Source organism: Neodiprion lecontei, chromosome 6 (genome assembly GCF_021901455.1).
Source record: "Neodiprion lecontei isolate iyNeoLeco1 chromosome 6, iyNeoLeco1.1, whole genome shotgun sequence".
NCBI classification, from domain to species: domain Eukaryota; kingdom Metazoa; phylum Arthropoda; class Insecta; order Hymenoptera; family Diprionidae; genus Neodiprion; species Neodiprion lecontei.
The window spans coordinates 7870813-7889337 of NC_060265.1; the positions used below are offsets into that span (position 1 = coordinate 7870813).

The 18525-nt window shown below is 40.0% G+C and overlaps 1 protein-coding gene across 5 annotated transcripts in view; it reads left to right on the top strand.

Moving 5' to 3' along the window:
• The window catches only part of LOC107227262, a 142408-nt gene that overhangs the window by 19882 nt on the left and 104001 nt on the right, over positions 1-18525 (top strand). For all 5 annotated transcript variants that reach the window (XR_006904975.1, XM_046743409.1, XM_046743412.1 and 2 more), the window contains exon 3: positions 14712-14760. Coding sequence is in view for 4 of the 5 variants with exons in the window: in XM_046743409.1 (XP_046599365.1) it covers positions 14712-14760 (49 nt within the window). In the remaining variant the exon portion in view is untranslated. The remainder of the gene's footprint in view (positions 1-14711; positions 14761-18525) is intronic.

Genomic DNA, 18525 nt, shown 5'->3' on the forward strand with positions numbered 1-18525 from the left:
ATAACGTCGAACTGGTACGATATGCATAAAACGTTGCCTGTGGGGGAGGTGCAGGATGTTCGAGAGGAGAGGAGAGGAGAGGAGCAGGGGAAGAGGGCGAACAGAGTCGCGGTCGGGAAGAGCGGCGTGCGCGGTCTGCGTCGTGGTTTACCCGGGGGTGGGTCGACGTCGGCGTCGGCGTCGGCACCCCGAACCACCGGCAGTCGTTTCCTCGCCGCGAGCCGGGGAAGCAACCCCACGCATCTTTCGCCTCCGAACGGCATCGCCGCACGCTCATTTCGCGCTTCCGGTTACCCGGGTGACATCTGCTATTTTTGTTCGTCTTATTTTTCCCCATTTTCGTCGAAAGAAAGTGCGGCTCGAACTCCCGTAATGTCACCCCGTTCTATCGTACAAGTATACCCGTACAAGTGCATCTTGTGCGCTAAAGTGCAGTTCAATATGAAAAAATCGGATCGGTGATTCGACGTATTATTTTCGACGATATTTCCCAATCGTTGATTTTATTTTGTTTTGATTTGCAAGTAAAAAAAAGCTGTTTTTTTTTTTTTTTTTCCTTTTAACCCTCACTTTTCATACCGGTTGCATCGTTTCCAGCTTTTAGTTACGGTAGCGAATTAATTTACCCGAAAGCTCCGATGATTATCGTGACAAATCGGGAATTCTCGTGCAGCTGTGCGAGATGAATCGGGGATGTGGGATTTAAAATATTGATGAACGTGGCGGTTGTGAGACGGGGACTGTGAGTTGCCGGGACGGGGGATGAGGGGAGGGAGGGAAACGGGGGGATATTATGAAGAGTGGAATTGCTTGTTTCGCGAAAGCAAGATGGTGAAATATTTACGGGGAATGAGATTAATACACCTGCCCGCAAGTCGGGCGGGCGGGCGACGAAGCGCAGATTGCGGGCAAATTTCATATCAACCGAATTAAGCGAAGTATAAATGGAAAGAATTAGCGTACGATATAACGAGACAATTGTGCGGGGCGATACTTTGCGTGCGAGATAATTGTAATTGCACGGATATGGTAATTGAAACGAGGTTTAACGATTGAAAATCAAACATATTATTTTTGCCATTTGTGGTGAAACACGGTTTTTTTAAAATGATTATTTTCTTTTTTTTTCTGATTATTTTTATTTCGAACGAGCGCACGTGCGTTATTACAACCGTGTTGAACTGTACCGGCAGTGAATGTTAATTTTTGTGAATTTGGTCCGATATTCAGGAGCGAATTTCTCGCTCATTGGGTGAGAAACGGGAACTAAAAGAAATACGAGAAAATTAAAATAATAATCGAAAAATTACACAAAAAGAGAGAGAGAGAGAGAGAGAGAGAGCGAGGGTCGGAAAGAGTCGGGAAGGGATAGAAAAAAAAAAAAACAAAACAAAACAAACGAAACATCGAAGAGGAAATGAAAAATGTGCGAAAAAATTTCCATAAACCCGTTAACCACACCTGGTGAAAAGTGTCGGAAAATGTGACACATGATCGTAATTTTCATGCATAAAGAGAGGGCTGCTATGCTGCTGCTGCTGCTGCTGCTGTTGTTGCAGCTCTCGGGGAACGAAGGAGGGGAAAAGGGAAAATATTGCCTTATCATAAATATGCATAAAGTAATGTTATACACATTTATATACGCCGTATAAAACATACCGACGTATAATAAACTCAGTTATAACCTGTGTTAATCATAGCATTTGTGATGTGAAAATGAAACGGTGAAAAGTTAACTTTTATTTTCACGTGTTTTTCTTTCTCCTGTTATTACACACTCCAAGATTTATATCCGTGATCGTCAAGTTTTTAATCAAGATGTTTACCTGCCTGTGGAACTTTTTCGACTGGTAAGAAGATCGTTGAAGTATTCAAACCTCTTTTACCCTTTCTTATAAGCATGTTTGAAAAAAAAAAAATGTTCTTTCTTACTACAGCTTTTCGGATGTAAATATTTTACTTGTTTTCGTTCATGCGGTAGTAAATTTTTCCAAAATCTTAACAGTTTGGTCAATACTCACATTGTACAGTCTTTTTGTTTTTTTTTTCTATATACACCTACACAGTACTTTTTATTAAACGATGGAAGAAAATATTTCATTGTTTCTCTTCAATTGATAATAATAAAACCTTTATTTTCTTGACTCTTAGATAACAAACTTAGATGACAAGGCTGAATCTAGAAGCCAGAATTAGCAGTCACACGTTCTATAATGTTCATTCGAATAAATTATCGAAGTCTGAAATTCAAAATTTTGTTTTCCATTTCCAAAAAACACACGTTTGACCGCTGACTCTGTCGGCTAACTTCAGCTTCATAAAAGTGTGCATTGTTGTTGTGGAAAATATAGTCGAAAATGAAGCGGCAATTGCCTCGAGATAATTACGTGTTATCGATCGATTGGAATAATGCAGGCTGGCAGGCAGAGCCGAGCAGAGCAGAGAGGCAAAACCCATCCTTCAAAACAGTATACGTATACATATATATATATCGTCAGCCACTATAATAAAACGACGACGGGGAAATCGAATCTTATAATTAATTATTTTCATCATACAAGCGCGTGGGTTTTTGTTGGTTGTGGCGGTGGGGGTGGGGGGAGAACTTGTAGGCGGAAAAGGTTTGCTCACCTGTCATCGTTCATTTGTTATCAGAATCATATCCGATCGGTGGAAAACGACGCATTTAATTTACGTGTCTTCTCTCCTCGCGTTCTTCACTCGATGATCGCGACTCACCGATGACTGCGATGTTCGGCCTCTGTGCCCACGTCATTATGTGCCGAACAATATGTGTGTGTGTAAATATATGTTTATACATATTTACAGAGTCGGAGGAAACGGTTCGCAGGGTGAATAATTGAAGAAGAGAAATCGCAGGACGAACGTCGTTTGCTTTGTTTCTTTCCCCCTTACATCGCTTCTATTTCTCTGCTGTCATTCCGTTTTTTTTTTTTTTTTTCGCTCATTACTTGTTAATTTTTCACTTTTTTGTCGCTCGATTCGTTACAATTTTCGTGCGATTACATTACATCGGTTTGTGGCAAACGCGAGCTATTCATTTCAAGCATGATCTTTTTGAATTCTTCTTCTCCCTATCGCTCCGTGTTGGAAATTGAAGCTCCAAGGAATATAAATTATTTTTCGCACGTCTGGAAAATGCGATCCTCTTTCCTTGTGGTCGCGAATTATTATACTCTGATCGTTGCAGGGGGATCAGCCTCCCTCTCCCTCTCTCTCTCTCTCTTTACCTCTCTTTCCCCTTCTCTGTCGAATGACTGTTCGCAAAGTGAGGCACTTGAAATAATTCACGGCTCGATCCGATTGTTTGTCAAACAAACGAGCAGTTTAGTGATGCAGGTTCGGAGCCGAGGGTTGGTTCGTTGTTTCATTGGCTGGACGGTTGGCTGTAGAGGATTGGAAATTTGTGCGTCGAGAGCGAAACGCACTCTCCGATGCGGTGATGCCTCGTTCGGAAAGTGATCTTTGCGCATCGAATGAAAGCGTGTTCGAGTGAATCCGTTGGAAAGAATCGCTTGCACGAATTCGCTTTTCGTACCGCCTACCGCACATGCATTTTCCTGTGTTAATTAAGGATCCAACGTCGCGGAAAAATGAAATAATATAACCATACTTGGTGTAAAAAATATTTATTCTATTTCTTTTTTTTTTTGTCGACGGTTCAAATTCGAACCAATTCAACGTCGCGGGTTGATTAAAAAGCAAACCTTCGAACGTCGTGCTGATGTGAAAAATTCGTTAATCGTGCGGCGGAGACGATGCTTTTTCTACACTTTTGACACCGGACCAAATCCCGTTTCCGTCGATAACCGCAACCACGGTCGTGTTTCTTTCTTATTTTCACTTGGCTTCTCTTCCCTTTGCTTCTTCGTCGACAACGTCAACGTGACATTCCAGCTTGGAACGGAGAGTAGAATTATTTATGCCTTCGTAGATTTTTCTAGTCGTCTGGCTAATGTATTACATGTTATTTATATTATTCAATTATTCAAACAAGCAATATATCACGAAAATAGAGCTTGAAACGTGAAATTGAGATTGGTTTAGTCGACTTTTGTCATGGGAACGCCCTTTTTATTTGGGGTTCAGTTTTTTAAACTTACAAGTTGCATCGTTTGTCCAGTCCTGATCATTCAATGCATGTTTATTTTGTGATTTGACTTCTTTACAGATTGTACTGAATCAATACTTAACAACGTTCGTGCGATACTTTTTCTGATAACGGAAAAACTTGAGAACTTCTGATCTGACGTGAAACAAGCTTCAAATTCATTAGAATTGAACAAACGAATATTATAGTTTAACGGTTTTATCACCAAGCAAATGCTTAATAAAATGTTTGAATAAAATCGGTATTTTTTGTCTGCAAAATCCGCGAATATCAAATTTTCTGTTCTGGGTTTATAATTATTTTCAGAGATGCTTCTTTTTGAAAAATAATTTACGTTACAAAAAGACGCACACACACAACGTTATAAATCTTGGAGATCCTTCCCGCTTGTATATGAGATGTGTGTAAAGCCCTCTCAACAAGTTCCTTTTTTTTCTTCTTTACCCTTTTGTGCCTTCGAGTATACGCCATGTCGTATAATAATGGGCGGCATCGTGCAGCTTCTTTTATTGAAATTGGTCTATCAAAGCTTGTTTCAATGTCAGTACATAGCACGCATGTTCCTGGGGGCGTAGTCGAAATTCCGAATATTTGGTGGCGAAACTTAAAGTAAAGAAATCAAACTTTGACGAAATATCAACGTTTAGAATGGTCCGAAACCCGTCGTTCAAATTTCCGAAAGTACAAAGTTCCGAACGGGTGAAATTCCGGAAGGGCATAACTCCGACAAGTCAAAGATCCGAAAGTGAGAAAATTTGAAAATCTGAAACATCAAAATTCCGAATGATCCAAGATTTTCAATTCTGTGAATTTCTATCTTGGTCAAATTTCACCACTTTGACCTTTCTTTGTTTTGGATTTTCGATATTTTTACGTTTGGAATCCTGGTTATTTTGATTCTCGGTTTTATTGATTTTTTTATAACCACTCGTTGAGTAAACTACGATGTGTGAGTATATTTTAATTTTTGGAATTTTACTCTATCGGAATTTTATTTTTAGGAATTTTGCTCCGTCGTAAGTTTACTTTTTGGAAATTTGCTCTATCTTAACTTGAATTTCGGAACTTTGAGCCGTCGTCGGGGTTCCGACCATTCGAAACTTTGTCGTTACTTCAAAGTTTGATTTCCTTACTTGAAGTTTCGCTACCAAATAATTCGCAATTAGGCAATTAGGCGCTTTCGGAACTTTTCATATTCGCAACTTCAACCTCGCCCCTGTTGCTGATGTTATTACCATGCCGCAATGCGTGCGTCGCATGCATGCCGCACGTGATACTGACGTCTAGTGCAATTCTGATTAGTTGCTTGCTGCCGGGTTCCGAGTTCCGATTAGAAACCTATTGTGTGACCGCGCTTCGAAATGCGACTCGAAAAGTTCCACCTGCTCGACAGACAATGAAATTCGAAGCTTCAAAGGGTGTTTTTATACAAGTAGAAAAGAGGGCTGAAAGAGAGGGTGAATTTTTTTCGGAATTCATCTCTCGGCAAAAAATTATTCATTTCGATTGAGATCTTTCTGATTCAAGTGTAATTAATAGACAGAACTGTCATTTGCGTTATTTTTTAACTCAGAAGTAATTGTTAGGAAGCATTGTTGTTGATGACAACGTCGACCATTCCTATCAAGACTATTCAAAAATACTGTTTACAAAATTGAAGCAAATCGGTTTCAGCCGATATATTTGATTTTATTGCCATTCGTAATGCGTTCTATTAATTAATTCATAGCAATGAAAAACTTCGCAAACGAAGTTCGAAACGAATACTTTTGATCAAACTAAATCCCAACCAAATCGAACAATCGCTTGTGGAGATACAAAGTTCGGAAATCCAGCTACTGTTTCAGTAATCTACACTCGTTCGAGTATCCACTTCATTAACAAATTTCGGATAGAATTTTCCGCGCAAAAGCGGTGTAAACTATAAACTATAAACAAAAATCGCGCAGCCTCTGCTGCTGCCGCGGTATATAATTAAAACGATAAAATATACCTGACCCCCTAATGTCACGACGATGTTACCATAATTCCGACCTAACGCGTGTTATCCTATCTCTCGACTTGTTATCTTAGCACCAACAGCTAGAACCTCGTGCCCGAGGTGATGTTCAACCAGCTCCGGCTTCGCGGGTCGGGGATGAGAAAGAGGCGGTTGGTGGAGTGAGGAGAAAGGAGAGCGGAGAGGATGGGCTAAAAATACATTCGAACGGCGATGTATTGGTTTCCTCCGTTGTGCAAATTTCGATGTTTTGTCAAGTTTATACGTACGAGGTATTCACTCAACTCGAGCTTTTCATCCAGTTCTCGATGTACGTACGTATCATCGTCGATGCCTTGTTTCTACCACATCCATTAAATAAAATCGGTAAATTCCACGCCGTTGAAATCAATCATCCGTGATAATATATTTAATATAATACACACACATAAAATATTCCTGTTTAATTTACCGTGAAATTCCACGCTCAATAGTGGTGCGAAATCTGCATTTTTTTTCATGCAAACTGAATATTCGGATATAATACGCTGCTGCATAATTGCATAAAATTTTTGCATCAATTATCACAGATGTACGGAACGTTTGTGTCGAGGTTTGTGTGCTTCCGGTTGTTCGTTCGTTCAGAGTTGAATTGAAAAGGAAACGTGCGAATTTTTTAAGCATCGTTGATTTTATCTTTCAATCGATTTCTCCGAAATCCCCGTTGAATTACAGTGGATTTCACTGCGAAGCAGAAAATTCTAATCCGATTAAAGAGTTCAGTCATCCGATCATTCATTACACGGATTGAAAATGGTCAAGTATTTGTAAAAAGTTCCGGAATATCGATAATGAGATTGTACTTTTAAAGAACGCGAAGAATTAGTGTACAGAAATTGATCGATCGAAAAATTAGAGAACTTACCAAATGGCCCGAAATTCCAAAGAGAGAAAACTTTGAACGATTAAAATACACAGGCATTTCAATCACCGAAAGCTTTCAAGTTTATTCAAACTTCAACTCATTCCGGAGTTTCGATAACTGCGAGTTTTTACACCAAATTCGTTGCTATATTCGGGTCAATCGTAGTTTCAGCTGTAAATTTCGATCAATGAGATTCGACCGCACAACTTTTTACCGTGCAGATTGTCGATGCTTCGCTCGAATTTATCATGCAACGAGGAATTCGTTGTCAACGCCAAAGGTTGAATAGTTAGAGGCGAAACGAGTAGCGTGACGGGTAGTAACAAACGTGACAATCCAATTGTTGAAATAAATTGAGAGTAATCAGACACCGGCTCGTCTTCGCGCCTCAGTTTATTGTGCATGTATCGCGTGTGAGGCGTAGTTTTATTATCATCAGTCCTCAGCCTCGGGATAAAAGAATAATCGAAACAAAAAATGAAAACCCTTCGCGCAACGTCTGCATCTGGTTCGGTAAAATTTTGCCGTGTGCCGGCTTACTAAAATGTACCGCACCTCCTGTTCGTCCTTCCGCACGGTTGTAGGTTGTACGGTCTTGCGATTCCTGTTTTCGGCACGAACGCGTGGCAGAGGCGAGAAACGGCGGAAGAAGGGAAGTCGAGCGGAAGGGACCGGAAATATGCTGGAACTTGCGGATACGCTTGCATTACTCAATTATAACAGGTACGCGTACTTTACGCGTCAGCCTCTTCGTTCGTTTTTTGCAGACGCATTTATTCCCGACTCAATTGTATAATGTTCACTTTATTGACCCGAAAAGCGGGACGAAATCGGCGTATTATTCCCTCCTTACTTTTTGCCCCTTCATCGGTGGAGAAAAAAGTAGCACTTTTTTCCCGCATTTACTAATTCGATTTTTCAATTTTCCTGTTTTCGATCTTTCGTTTCCATTTTGAACTACATTTGTCTCGATTATTTACAAACTTTTGGTAATTTTATAGTATTCAGACTGATAGATCACACTTACTTACGAGAGAAAAACACTTTCAAGTCAATAACGTGGCCAGAGTTGAATCGTAAAGTCCTGTGTGTAACCCAGGCAAAAAACGTCGCTTATTATCTTGTTACATAATGTAACATCGTAACCGTCTGAAGAAACTCACTACAACTCGCTCGATTCGAATCCTATTATGTGATAAATTTTAGATTCGAGAACGTACGTGTAGCGGAAAAAATTAATGAAGCAAGAAAGCTATACGGTTTTAAAGAACGAAATTAGTGATGCAGGTTGAGATCGTATCGAAGAGAATTGATGACGCCGTGTGTTCGACATTGTTGCGAAGAATGTTCGATTGTTGAAGACTTTAGAAACCTATCACGTCATGTTGTATCGCGTTTTTTTTTATCTTTTTTTTTTTTTTTTTTATTTCATATCATTTGTAGAGAATGTCTTGAGGGACGTTACAGAAGACGGATGGAGAGTACGATGGACTCGCGATAGTCGCTGCAGCAACGTATTTCCTAGATGAAATTTGGTCATATCTCGATCTCTATGATCAAACGGAGGGAAACGAACTTGCGGTTTTGAACTCAGTCGCAAATCGTTTGAGGAACGCGGACATAACAGGCTCGTCGTGTGCAAACGGTCGTAGGAGATGAGGAATAAAGTTATGGGATTGAAATCGAGGCAGGACGGTATTCTATCGATGATGCATTTTTCACTACGGATACTTGAATCATGTGTGCGATATCGCGATATTCGTATAATAAATCAATGAATAAGTGGGTAAGTGAAAAAGGAGCTGTAAGAGTGGAGTATCAACGATACTTTACTAATCGATTATGTCCTCTGTTGTTTCCTTTCTACACAGTTCGGAAAAATTTTTGGGAGATTAAGTTCGTTTTTATGAAACGGTCACGGGCAGTCGCCAAATTTATAAAATTTCTAACTGAAAAGAATGAATTTAAGGGGGAAATGAAACTCCTACCGATTCTATTCGTTAATTATTGATTCAACTGACTTTCCGGGTTCACAAGTTGATTGCACATCTCCAACCGGACGGTCGCAGTCAAATAGCCAACCCGATATGGCAGCCAACTACTAGAATAATCGATAAATGTCCGAGGGGAAAGACGACACGCGGTTAATGAATTGGAAAAGCGGAAATATCTTTCTGTCATAAATTGCGGATAGTCGATAGGTCCGTTGATTTCTTTCGCCTGTACTCGGCTGAAGGGTGAAAAAATGCTTCGGATCAGTTTCTATTCTGTAAATCAGTTCACAATCAGTCGAGGATTGTTGAGGAGGCTGGTTGGTCGGAAATCGATACTCTTCGTTAAATTTATCATGATATTCGTTAATTTAGTATTTATTGAATTAATATATTCGTAAGGTAAAAAAATCTATGTAGAATATTTTTAAATTGTTGATGATCTAGCGGATTTATTCGACTTTACTGTACGATGTCTCATTTTATTTACGAGTACAGTCGGGAATCCCAATTTCTACAAAGTCACTAAAACAGATTTTCTTTTTGCTCTTTTAGTAGTCAAATCAATACAGCCATTTGGTCGTCGTAGTCATTATCGACGCAATGTTGTAAAATTAAATACTTACAAACGATTTCAACGTGATAAGATAAAAATGTGTTTCAATTAATTTTATTTGAATAAAGAAAGCAATCATAGAATGAAATCGAACGAGTCAACGAGATTTTCAACACTTCTGAATCAATTCGCAACGAATCATGGATATTTAAACATTTGTTTGTACAGGTAATTCCAGTATTTTCTATATTTGTATTGTCAAATAGATGTTCGTACTTTGGTATATAGAATAATTCCACAGATATAATCCTGATCGTAAATAAATGATTATTTCGCAACGGTATTAATAAACGGTATTGATCTTCCACCAGACAAATACCTGTAAAGCTGTTTTCCAAAATCGACGATCACAACGACTAAAAACAAAGAAAATCGTTATTCACCACACTGTTTCGTTATACAATACGAAGAAAATCATCCGCGCGAATTCGTTTCGATCGATTCGTCGCATCGCATAATAATGTTGGAAGCGGAAACGCAGCGCTTTAGCCGTTCGTGCGAAACGCGAATAGGAGGTAATATTCACGCTTCTTCCACTCTATAAGGCTCAGACAGTCAGATCCTGCCCTTGTATTAATAATGCATCGGGGTTCGAGGGTTGGCGTTCCCGGACGAAAAGCCTCGGAAATTCACTTCTTGAAATCGGGGTGGGGGGATCAAATCGCCGTTGAAACTGACCCCTGACTCTTATTCATTACTTATGTGGGGCTCTTCTGCTCCCGGCTGACGAACGTTAAAAATGAAATCCCGCCAACTCAGGGTGGATATGTTTTCCCTTACAGAAATTTTCCAACCCTGTCACGGCATTTCCTTCGGGTAAATGCATGGCTCTTGACCAGGGTGAATATTCGCCGTGCGGCGATTAGCCTCGATTTAAAATACGGAAAAGGCTACCGAAAAACAGATTCGAAAAACTCGGGAGGGATTTTTCACCGTTCTTACAGGTGGGAGAAATATTCCGGCTTTTTTTTTTACTTCTTTTTATTTTTTACTTCTTTTCGGTGAAACCTGGCAGGTACTCGAGATTTATAAGGTACATATTATACGTAAGAGGAGGTTGAGAATAAAAAAAAAACCTACTTGTGTTAAAGACGAATGATCAAAGCTTGCTGATAATGTGGCGCTTGGTATCTCTCTTCACGCTGATTCGTACACTCGAAAAAATGTTTCACGTAGTCCCGTGAATTATTCCCGGAATTATTCGACACATAAAACGCTACCGACACTGGTCAAATAATTTTCAAACGGACTTTCATCATTTATTTGCCCCGATATGTATCAGTTAACTTTGTTCTGTACGATTGTAATACATCGGGGAAATTGTATCGTGGCAGGATGTTGTATCCTCTCGTGTAATATACACTCAGACTTCGGTAGTGTTGTTTTAGTTATGCGGAGGTTTCACAATTTGTGTTAAGTGCCAATTAAAATCGCGATATTGTCTTACGCACGTGTTAAATTACAAGATTTATATTATCGAACGAAATTGTTGTAGGCACATTTTTTTTTAAAAAGCATCGTTAATATCGCACTAAATGTTTTCTTTCAAGGATATATAATCCTGCTGAATCCCGCACTCTTCACGCATACTAAAATATTTCACTGCCGCGGGTGAAAACGAACATTTTCTACGTTGGGAAACTTTTTCCACCAGAGAGTCTGTAAAAGGAAATTTTTCGCAACGCGAGATTGAAAACTCACTGCTTTAATTTATTTCATTCCCCGGCTAACACGCTTTATACACATATTATATATAAATATACATATACATGTGTATAAATACACGTATAAGTACATGAATAAGCTTTTCAGTTCAATTTATCGCACTAAAAGCGACGTACAACGACGGCGTGTCTCGTCGCTGCTGCCGCTGCTGCTGGATGGAATACAAACCAAACTAAATTTAGCGAAAACCCCTTCGTCTTATTTTTATTTTTCATTTTTATTTCTCTTCTTTATCAACGTAGCAAATAAAATCTCCGACTTGAACGTGCCGTTTCACTGCCGCGTCCCAAATTCTCTTTTCAAACCTGGATTTCCCCGTCCTTGATACACCACGTAGGAGTCTGCCCTCCATACCTACAATACGCCTGGGTACACCACACCGTAGAATTCAGGAAAATATGCACGCGCACTCGTTCGCCTATCAAGGGATAAGAGAAGTTTCACCGTTGCATCGTGGACGACGAAGCAGAACGGTAAAATGCTAGAAACAAAGAGCAAGCCGGCATTAATTACCAGAGAGTGTCGTTTCTTTTTTCTTCTCTTTTTCTACTTTTACCCCAACATGTTTGCGTTTCATCCTCTTCTATTCTATCATTTATTTATTTTTTTTTTCTTCAAATTCTTTTCGCGGGATGCGGGCAGCACTTCTCCACGTGAAGTTCGTGCAAATACACTCTGTGCACGATTCCATGATCGACGAGACAATGAGACAACTCGAAAATTGCTCTAGACACAGCGTGTGCGAGCTACTCAAGCGTGGAAAAAAGATACACGTGTACTATACCTGTATACGTGTACGAATTAACGTTTCGCGATTCAATTCACAGTCACTAATTGTCCGAGTAATTAATTACCTGTATCGTATATGCGTTACTATGTTAAAAATTTTAGACTTTTTTTTCCGTTTCAAAACTCCATTTAACATTCCATTCGTATAAATGTAGGTAGTCTGCAGTTGTTTCGATTATGCTATTTTATAATTTTCTTTTTTCAGCGGCTTCTGTCTTCAAATTATGTATTGGAAGTCATTTATCACTTGCCAAGATTCCAGATTCTTTGTATTAATATTTCATATCTTTGAATTTTCAAGATCCCGATTTTACCTGTCTCTTGCATAGTGGGATTTCATAATTTCCAATTATAAATCTAAAATGTAAACAAACAAATTTAAGAAATTAGATGTATATTAAAAAAGAATAACTCGTGAAAACATACATCCGTTTTAAAATTGCCCGTATTATGTATCGTTCTTGTAAAAAATAATATACGCAACAATATAAGCGACTATAGGATACGCGGGGTATGAAATTTTTTCCGCAGATCCGAACGACGTTCAGTCATTTTTCTGAGCCGATTTTATCGAATTTATACCTCACGGTGGCCGGGGTGAATGTGAAAGGTTTTACAATATGCCGCTGGAGGGTGGGAGGAGTCGCGACGCGTCGGTGAGACGGGAAAGAATAAAATGAAATATAACGAAACGACGTCATGCGTGGATACACTGTAGTATGTATAATATACATATACATACACATACACACATATATATATATATATATATATATATATATATATATATTCGCATACGTGTATACAATGTGACGTGGGCTCGAGAATTTATGTGCTAATCTTTCCGGGGTAGCTGAAGAAAATTTTTCTAACGTTGAAAGTTTAAGAAAAGTTGAATAATTCGCTTTAATCTCGAACGGGAAAATTTCGGGTCAAGTACAACAGCTTTACCGAATAAATTTTCAGGTCATCGGTTACGAGTCATCGTGTAGCTATAACCCGGTGTATACACCTACAACCGCCGAACCAATAATTGATTTTCTCGAGGAGGAGGAGGAGGAGGAAGAACTGCGAGGACAAATAGAAATAGAAAAAAAAAAAAAAAAAAATAGAAATCGAACGAAAGCAGGAGAAGAGAAAAAAAGGAAAGAAGAAATTGCTGCGAAGGAAAGAAAAAATGAGCAGGATCAAAGACCTTGCGAACAATAAGCGTCGCGGCGTTCGACGTCGTTTTTCTGCCTCCCGCGTACACCTTGTCCAACTATTCCGTAGTTGTGGAAATCCCTTTGAAATTTATCCGCTCATTTCCTACAATAACGCAGAGCTGAATATGATGTCAAGATTTGTCCCCCAGTGAACATTCTGCTGCTGTTGTTACCGTCTTTGCGGTTTTTGTTTTTCATTAACCATCTGAATAGTAACTTATTTTCTTACTAACTTCCGTCGCGTCGCGGCGTCGGTCTATTAATTCCTTGCAAGGAAACTCAAGTTAAGAAGCTTTAGGTTTTACCTACCCAACCTTTAAGGTTGACTCAAAGCGTTTGTAGTTCCACAATATCGGCTCGCTTTTTTTAAACGATAAATTTGAGACGATAACGGGATAGCGAGGACTATGAAAGCTTATTAAGGCATCGCGCATCGTAGCTTCTGTGCTTTAGACTTGTAAACTCTGTGAAAATCACAAGGAAAAATATAATGAAGAAGTGACAGAGAGGTAAGAAGAAAAAGAAAGAACAAATTGTCGAGAAAGTATTCGTGGGATTAATCGCAATTCGTAACGATGCTGCACTGCTGCCTGAAAATTCGATTCGCGTATACTTGCCACAATATAATTATGCATTTTGCATTTCCTTATTAAAATAAAATTCCGATGAAAGGACCCGCGTTTCGTTTCTGTGTGGTAAAGGAAGCGAAAACTGACGGCCGAATTACTTCTACGGTAATACCAAGTATGTTTTTATCGGTAATAAAGAAAGAAAAATCTAGTTCTTTCGTGTGACAATTTCCCTAAAATTTCCCTCTCGTGACTGCGTTATCAATTTATATCCTATAATACGACGGCTAATCTACCCTCCGTTTCTGGTTTGTATACATATAACCCACGAGACTTTAATGAAGACAAAGAATGATCGAGACAACCGCCCGACTTTCCCTTTCGTCTGGTGGTCTTACTTATAATAGTTCGAACTCAACAACAGGGTTGTTAATTACACGAAAGGGGTTGGGCGCGGTTGTGCTGCCTTCTGCAGTTCAGTCTGCAAACTTCCCGCACACATATAATACAAACTTATTAACCCCCTGCCGCGTTGTTTTGTTGCTGACAACTTGAAAGCTGGGTACAAAGCTCGCCTCTCAGACTTCGGACTTGTTCGTATGTTTTCTCACACATCCGTTTTAATCAGGCCATTTTCAATCCCGAAATACCATTCCTCGAGAATAATTACGCTACTTCTTTTTTTTTTTAATTTTTTATTTTTTTTTATTTTTATACAACAAGTGGCTTATGGAAATTGAAAGAAAAATTAATTAAGGCGTAATTGTCATTTCTGTTTCAGGCTGGACCAGCCGGTGACGAGTTCAACGCCCGACATGGACAACAAAAAGGTGAATATTTTTCATTGCTCGTTGATGCGATTAGCCGTCTATTTCACACGTCATTCAAATTGAACTACGAGACTCGTGCGGTGTTGATGAGCTTCAATCCTGTTTCATGTATTTCATTTTTTCTCTTTTCATTTACTCGTTTGTCAAATCCAGCTTTTTATAATCGAAAACGGCAATAGCCCGCAGGATATTTTGCAATGTTCGTATATAGTAGAAAAAAAGAAAAAGAAAGAGAAAAACAACAACAACCACGCATATAATCAAAAAACCACCCGCAGGCGGATTCTCGTATTTCATTTTTTTTTACTTGGGAGGGAGGTTTTTCCACCCCATTTACCCCTTAAAAATTGTTCGTTAAGGTTAAGGTCCGTCATACCGTTAAGCGAGCTTTTAAACGTCACGCGCGCTTTAGCTTGGAGAGAGAAGAGAGAAGGAAGGTGGGAGGGTTGGCGGAGAAACGAGTACCGTCACATTTCTTTCTGACAAGTAGTGTCGGTCATAGTAATAATAATAACAATAATGATAATAACGTCGATAATAACACTCGCAATAACAGTAATGAAGACGATTATGATATGGGAGAGACGATGTGCAGTAATCGACCTCGGTGATGTGAATTTGCGACAAGGTCCTCTCAAGGTCGACGTTAAGCGGTTGAAAAAGGAAAAGAAAGAAAAGATAACCGAGGAAAATGGGGAAGGAAAAAAGATAAATTGTATAATCCGCCTCCGCGTCGGCTGCTTAATGAGTCCAGGTTCCACGTGACGTTAATTCTGTCTCTGGTTATATTGCCGGGGAAAAATGTACCTTTGTGAAATATTGATACTTCATTACCGAATACAGACGAACGGTACGTGTGTAGATGGGTGTATACCTTACGCGTATAACACTCGCATTGAGCATCTCAAGGAGAATGTAATTAAGGGGACCGCTGATAGTGAGTCGACTTTTATAAATATAAATTGGTGAAACGGTTGGAGAACTCCGTCACGTGGTTGTAATTATATTTTCCAAACGAGTGTCGAGTTCTTCGGAGCGACGAGAAAAGGTTTGTGATACGAAGAAAATGTCTTAATTCAGCCTTTCTGAAAATCGTTTTAATCTATCTGTCTCCATTTACATTTTATTCTTCACGTCGGAACAAAGGATCGGTTTTCTTTCTTTTTTCTTTAGAGAGAATAACGAATGCACGATGACAGATTTCGATACAATCGTAAGGGAAGTTTTACGGCATCGGGGTTTCCGTAATAAATTCACTCGGAATATGGAGGAGATCGCGAATTAGCGAGCACTGTGGCGAATGAAAAAAGTTGACTCAAGTCCTTCGTTAAAATCAAATTTGCCAAAACTCACTCTCACTTCTCTACTTCTCTCTTTCTTTCAAGTACCTGCCTTATTACTGCGGTGCAGGTTACTCAAGGCCTAATTAACGGGGGACAAAGCAATTCGGATATAGAAAATTATAATAATACTTCGCGATACAATTAAACTTGGAGTGATTTCTACCACGGTGAAGATATTTTCAATCGGATGAGAGTTCCGGTATAGAAGAAAGAAAAAAAGAAAAAAAGAAAAAAGAAAAGAAAAAACGGGTTCAATCGCAGCTGTTATTGGCCAATTTTGGCAAAGCCGAGGAAAATTCTGACTTGTACACCGATGTATATTCAGAGGCTGAGTACACGAGGTTTTTTTTATCCTTGGGTACGGAACGAGGCCAGGAAAAGGAAAGGGACACACTTTCGTTGCGGAGAAAAATATGTATACCGTACTGAATGTGGAAATAAATTTTTATACGTACCGAAACTGCAGGGATCGCGCAGCCTCGACAATGTTCTATCGGGGATATTTTTCACTCTTTCTTTTTTTTTTTTTGTACGCGTTTACCTTACACGCAAGCGAGCATCCGGTCGTAATATTCGTTATGTAGGTTGTACGATCTATGCTTGCCGCAAATATCCGCGCGGTATCGAGAGAAGTTTGAATTATTGTAACGGAACGTAAATCCGCGGCCGGTGTTTCCTGTGCGGAAATTTTTGTCACGAATTTTTCAACACTCAACATTTCCCCAAAATTGTCGACGTGGCGCTGACCGGCATCCTGTGTTTAAAAATAAAAGCTATCACGTGATACCTACTGTACAATGGTTATTGTCAAATCTTTTGTGCAGGTTTTATGTCGAAATACGATCTCGCGAGAGTTCAGTTTTTCATTGTTTATTTTTATTTATGTCATAAAGTACGCGCGGCGAGCACCTGCGGCTCTTTGATCTTATTGAAGTTGCCAAAAATTTATTCATTTCGAGGATGAAAGGATCCTGCAATCCGAGATAACAAAGCGGATGTAATAACCGCCCAGGGCAGAGCTTTGAAAGGCCGTTAGTTGGTTAAATATACTTGTCTAGTTTGCGTTTTGTGGGTAACGAAACGATGAATCTTCGTCAATTTTTCAACCCTCTCGCTGTATAACCGCCCCCGGATAACCAACGGCGAAATTAAAGGTACACACGTATATCCGGAATTTGCCCTTCGGTTAAAAAAGGATCGCTCTAGTTTCGAACCTTTGAACTCGCCGCAGCTGGCCGACGATCCTTTCTGTAAATGGTAAATATTCACTTTTATACCATTAATAAAAAATCACGCGGCAAATTCGCTTCAGAGTTCTTGAAAGATTCATTCATCGCTATTCAAGCGGCGCTGCACTCCAGGTTATACACCCAAAGATGTTTACCGGCTTCGACACAAACGGTCCAAGGGACAGGAAAAAACCAACTCGCGGAGAAAGGGGAAGAAAATTGAAAGATGAAAGGGCGAGGGTCGGAAGTTTCTCTTTCTTAGTCCAATCTGTGCCCAGATATTATATATTGTTTGGGTTAAGCTCCAGGCATACATACACGTGGACCTTTTGTAGGTATACGTGGATACCTACCGCGGTTTTCGGGGCGAGTAGTTCGGAGCAGAGCCAAGGAAACTCTTATGTCGAGCCCATCGAGCGGAAGTAACACGTGGCGAAGAGTAACCACGTGCCCATTTTTCTCCGTTTCAACGATGAGATTGCACCCTCTGGAGCTCTGCGTAACCAATAACTTCATCAGGGTGGCAGCCCTCCGTCTCTTATACCCGACGCCTCCTCTAAACCGCCCAGTATTTACCCACGTCGATGCGCGCGTGTGTGTGTGTGTGTGTTTGACTCAGTGAAAGAGAAACGGTGGAGAGAAATTTGTTTTTGGGTAAACGCCGCGAGGGAAGAAATCGCGCTGGGTTTCTCTAAAGTGAAAAGAGGACTCTGCGGTCGGTAGGATCCCCGTGTTTTTGGATAGCACGGAAAGCTCGGAAAGCTTTCGCTCCGAGGCTGAAAAAAAGAAAAAACTTTATCTTCCACGGTGAAGGCACGCCTCGATCGTTTCTTATCTCTGACTCAATAACACCCGGAAGCACCAGAACGCAAGAACCTGAAACCGCGCGTTCTATGCCGCATCCAAATTACCCTACCGAGTCCCGCACGCTGCGCTTGGATTTCTACAACAATACATTCGAACTAGATCTCGTCTCTCGATCGTGTAACTTCTATATCCATTCAAACCCCGGAGACCATCCCGCACGTTTGGACATCCACGAAATAATATCGGTAGCGAGCGTCTGACGTCGTAGAGCTTCTAACGATATTCGGAGCTGAGATGGAAACCGGGCTTAGTGAACCGTGTCTAAATATTTATTATACTAGGTGCGGGGCTGGAGGTACACCTACATTAGAGAGAGAGAGAGAGAG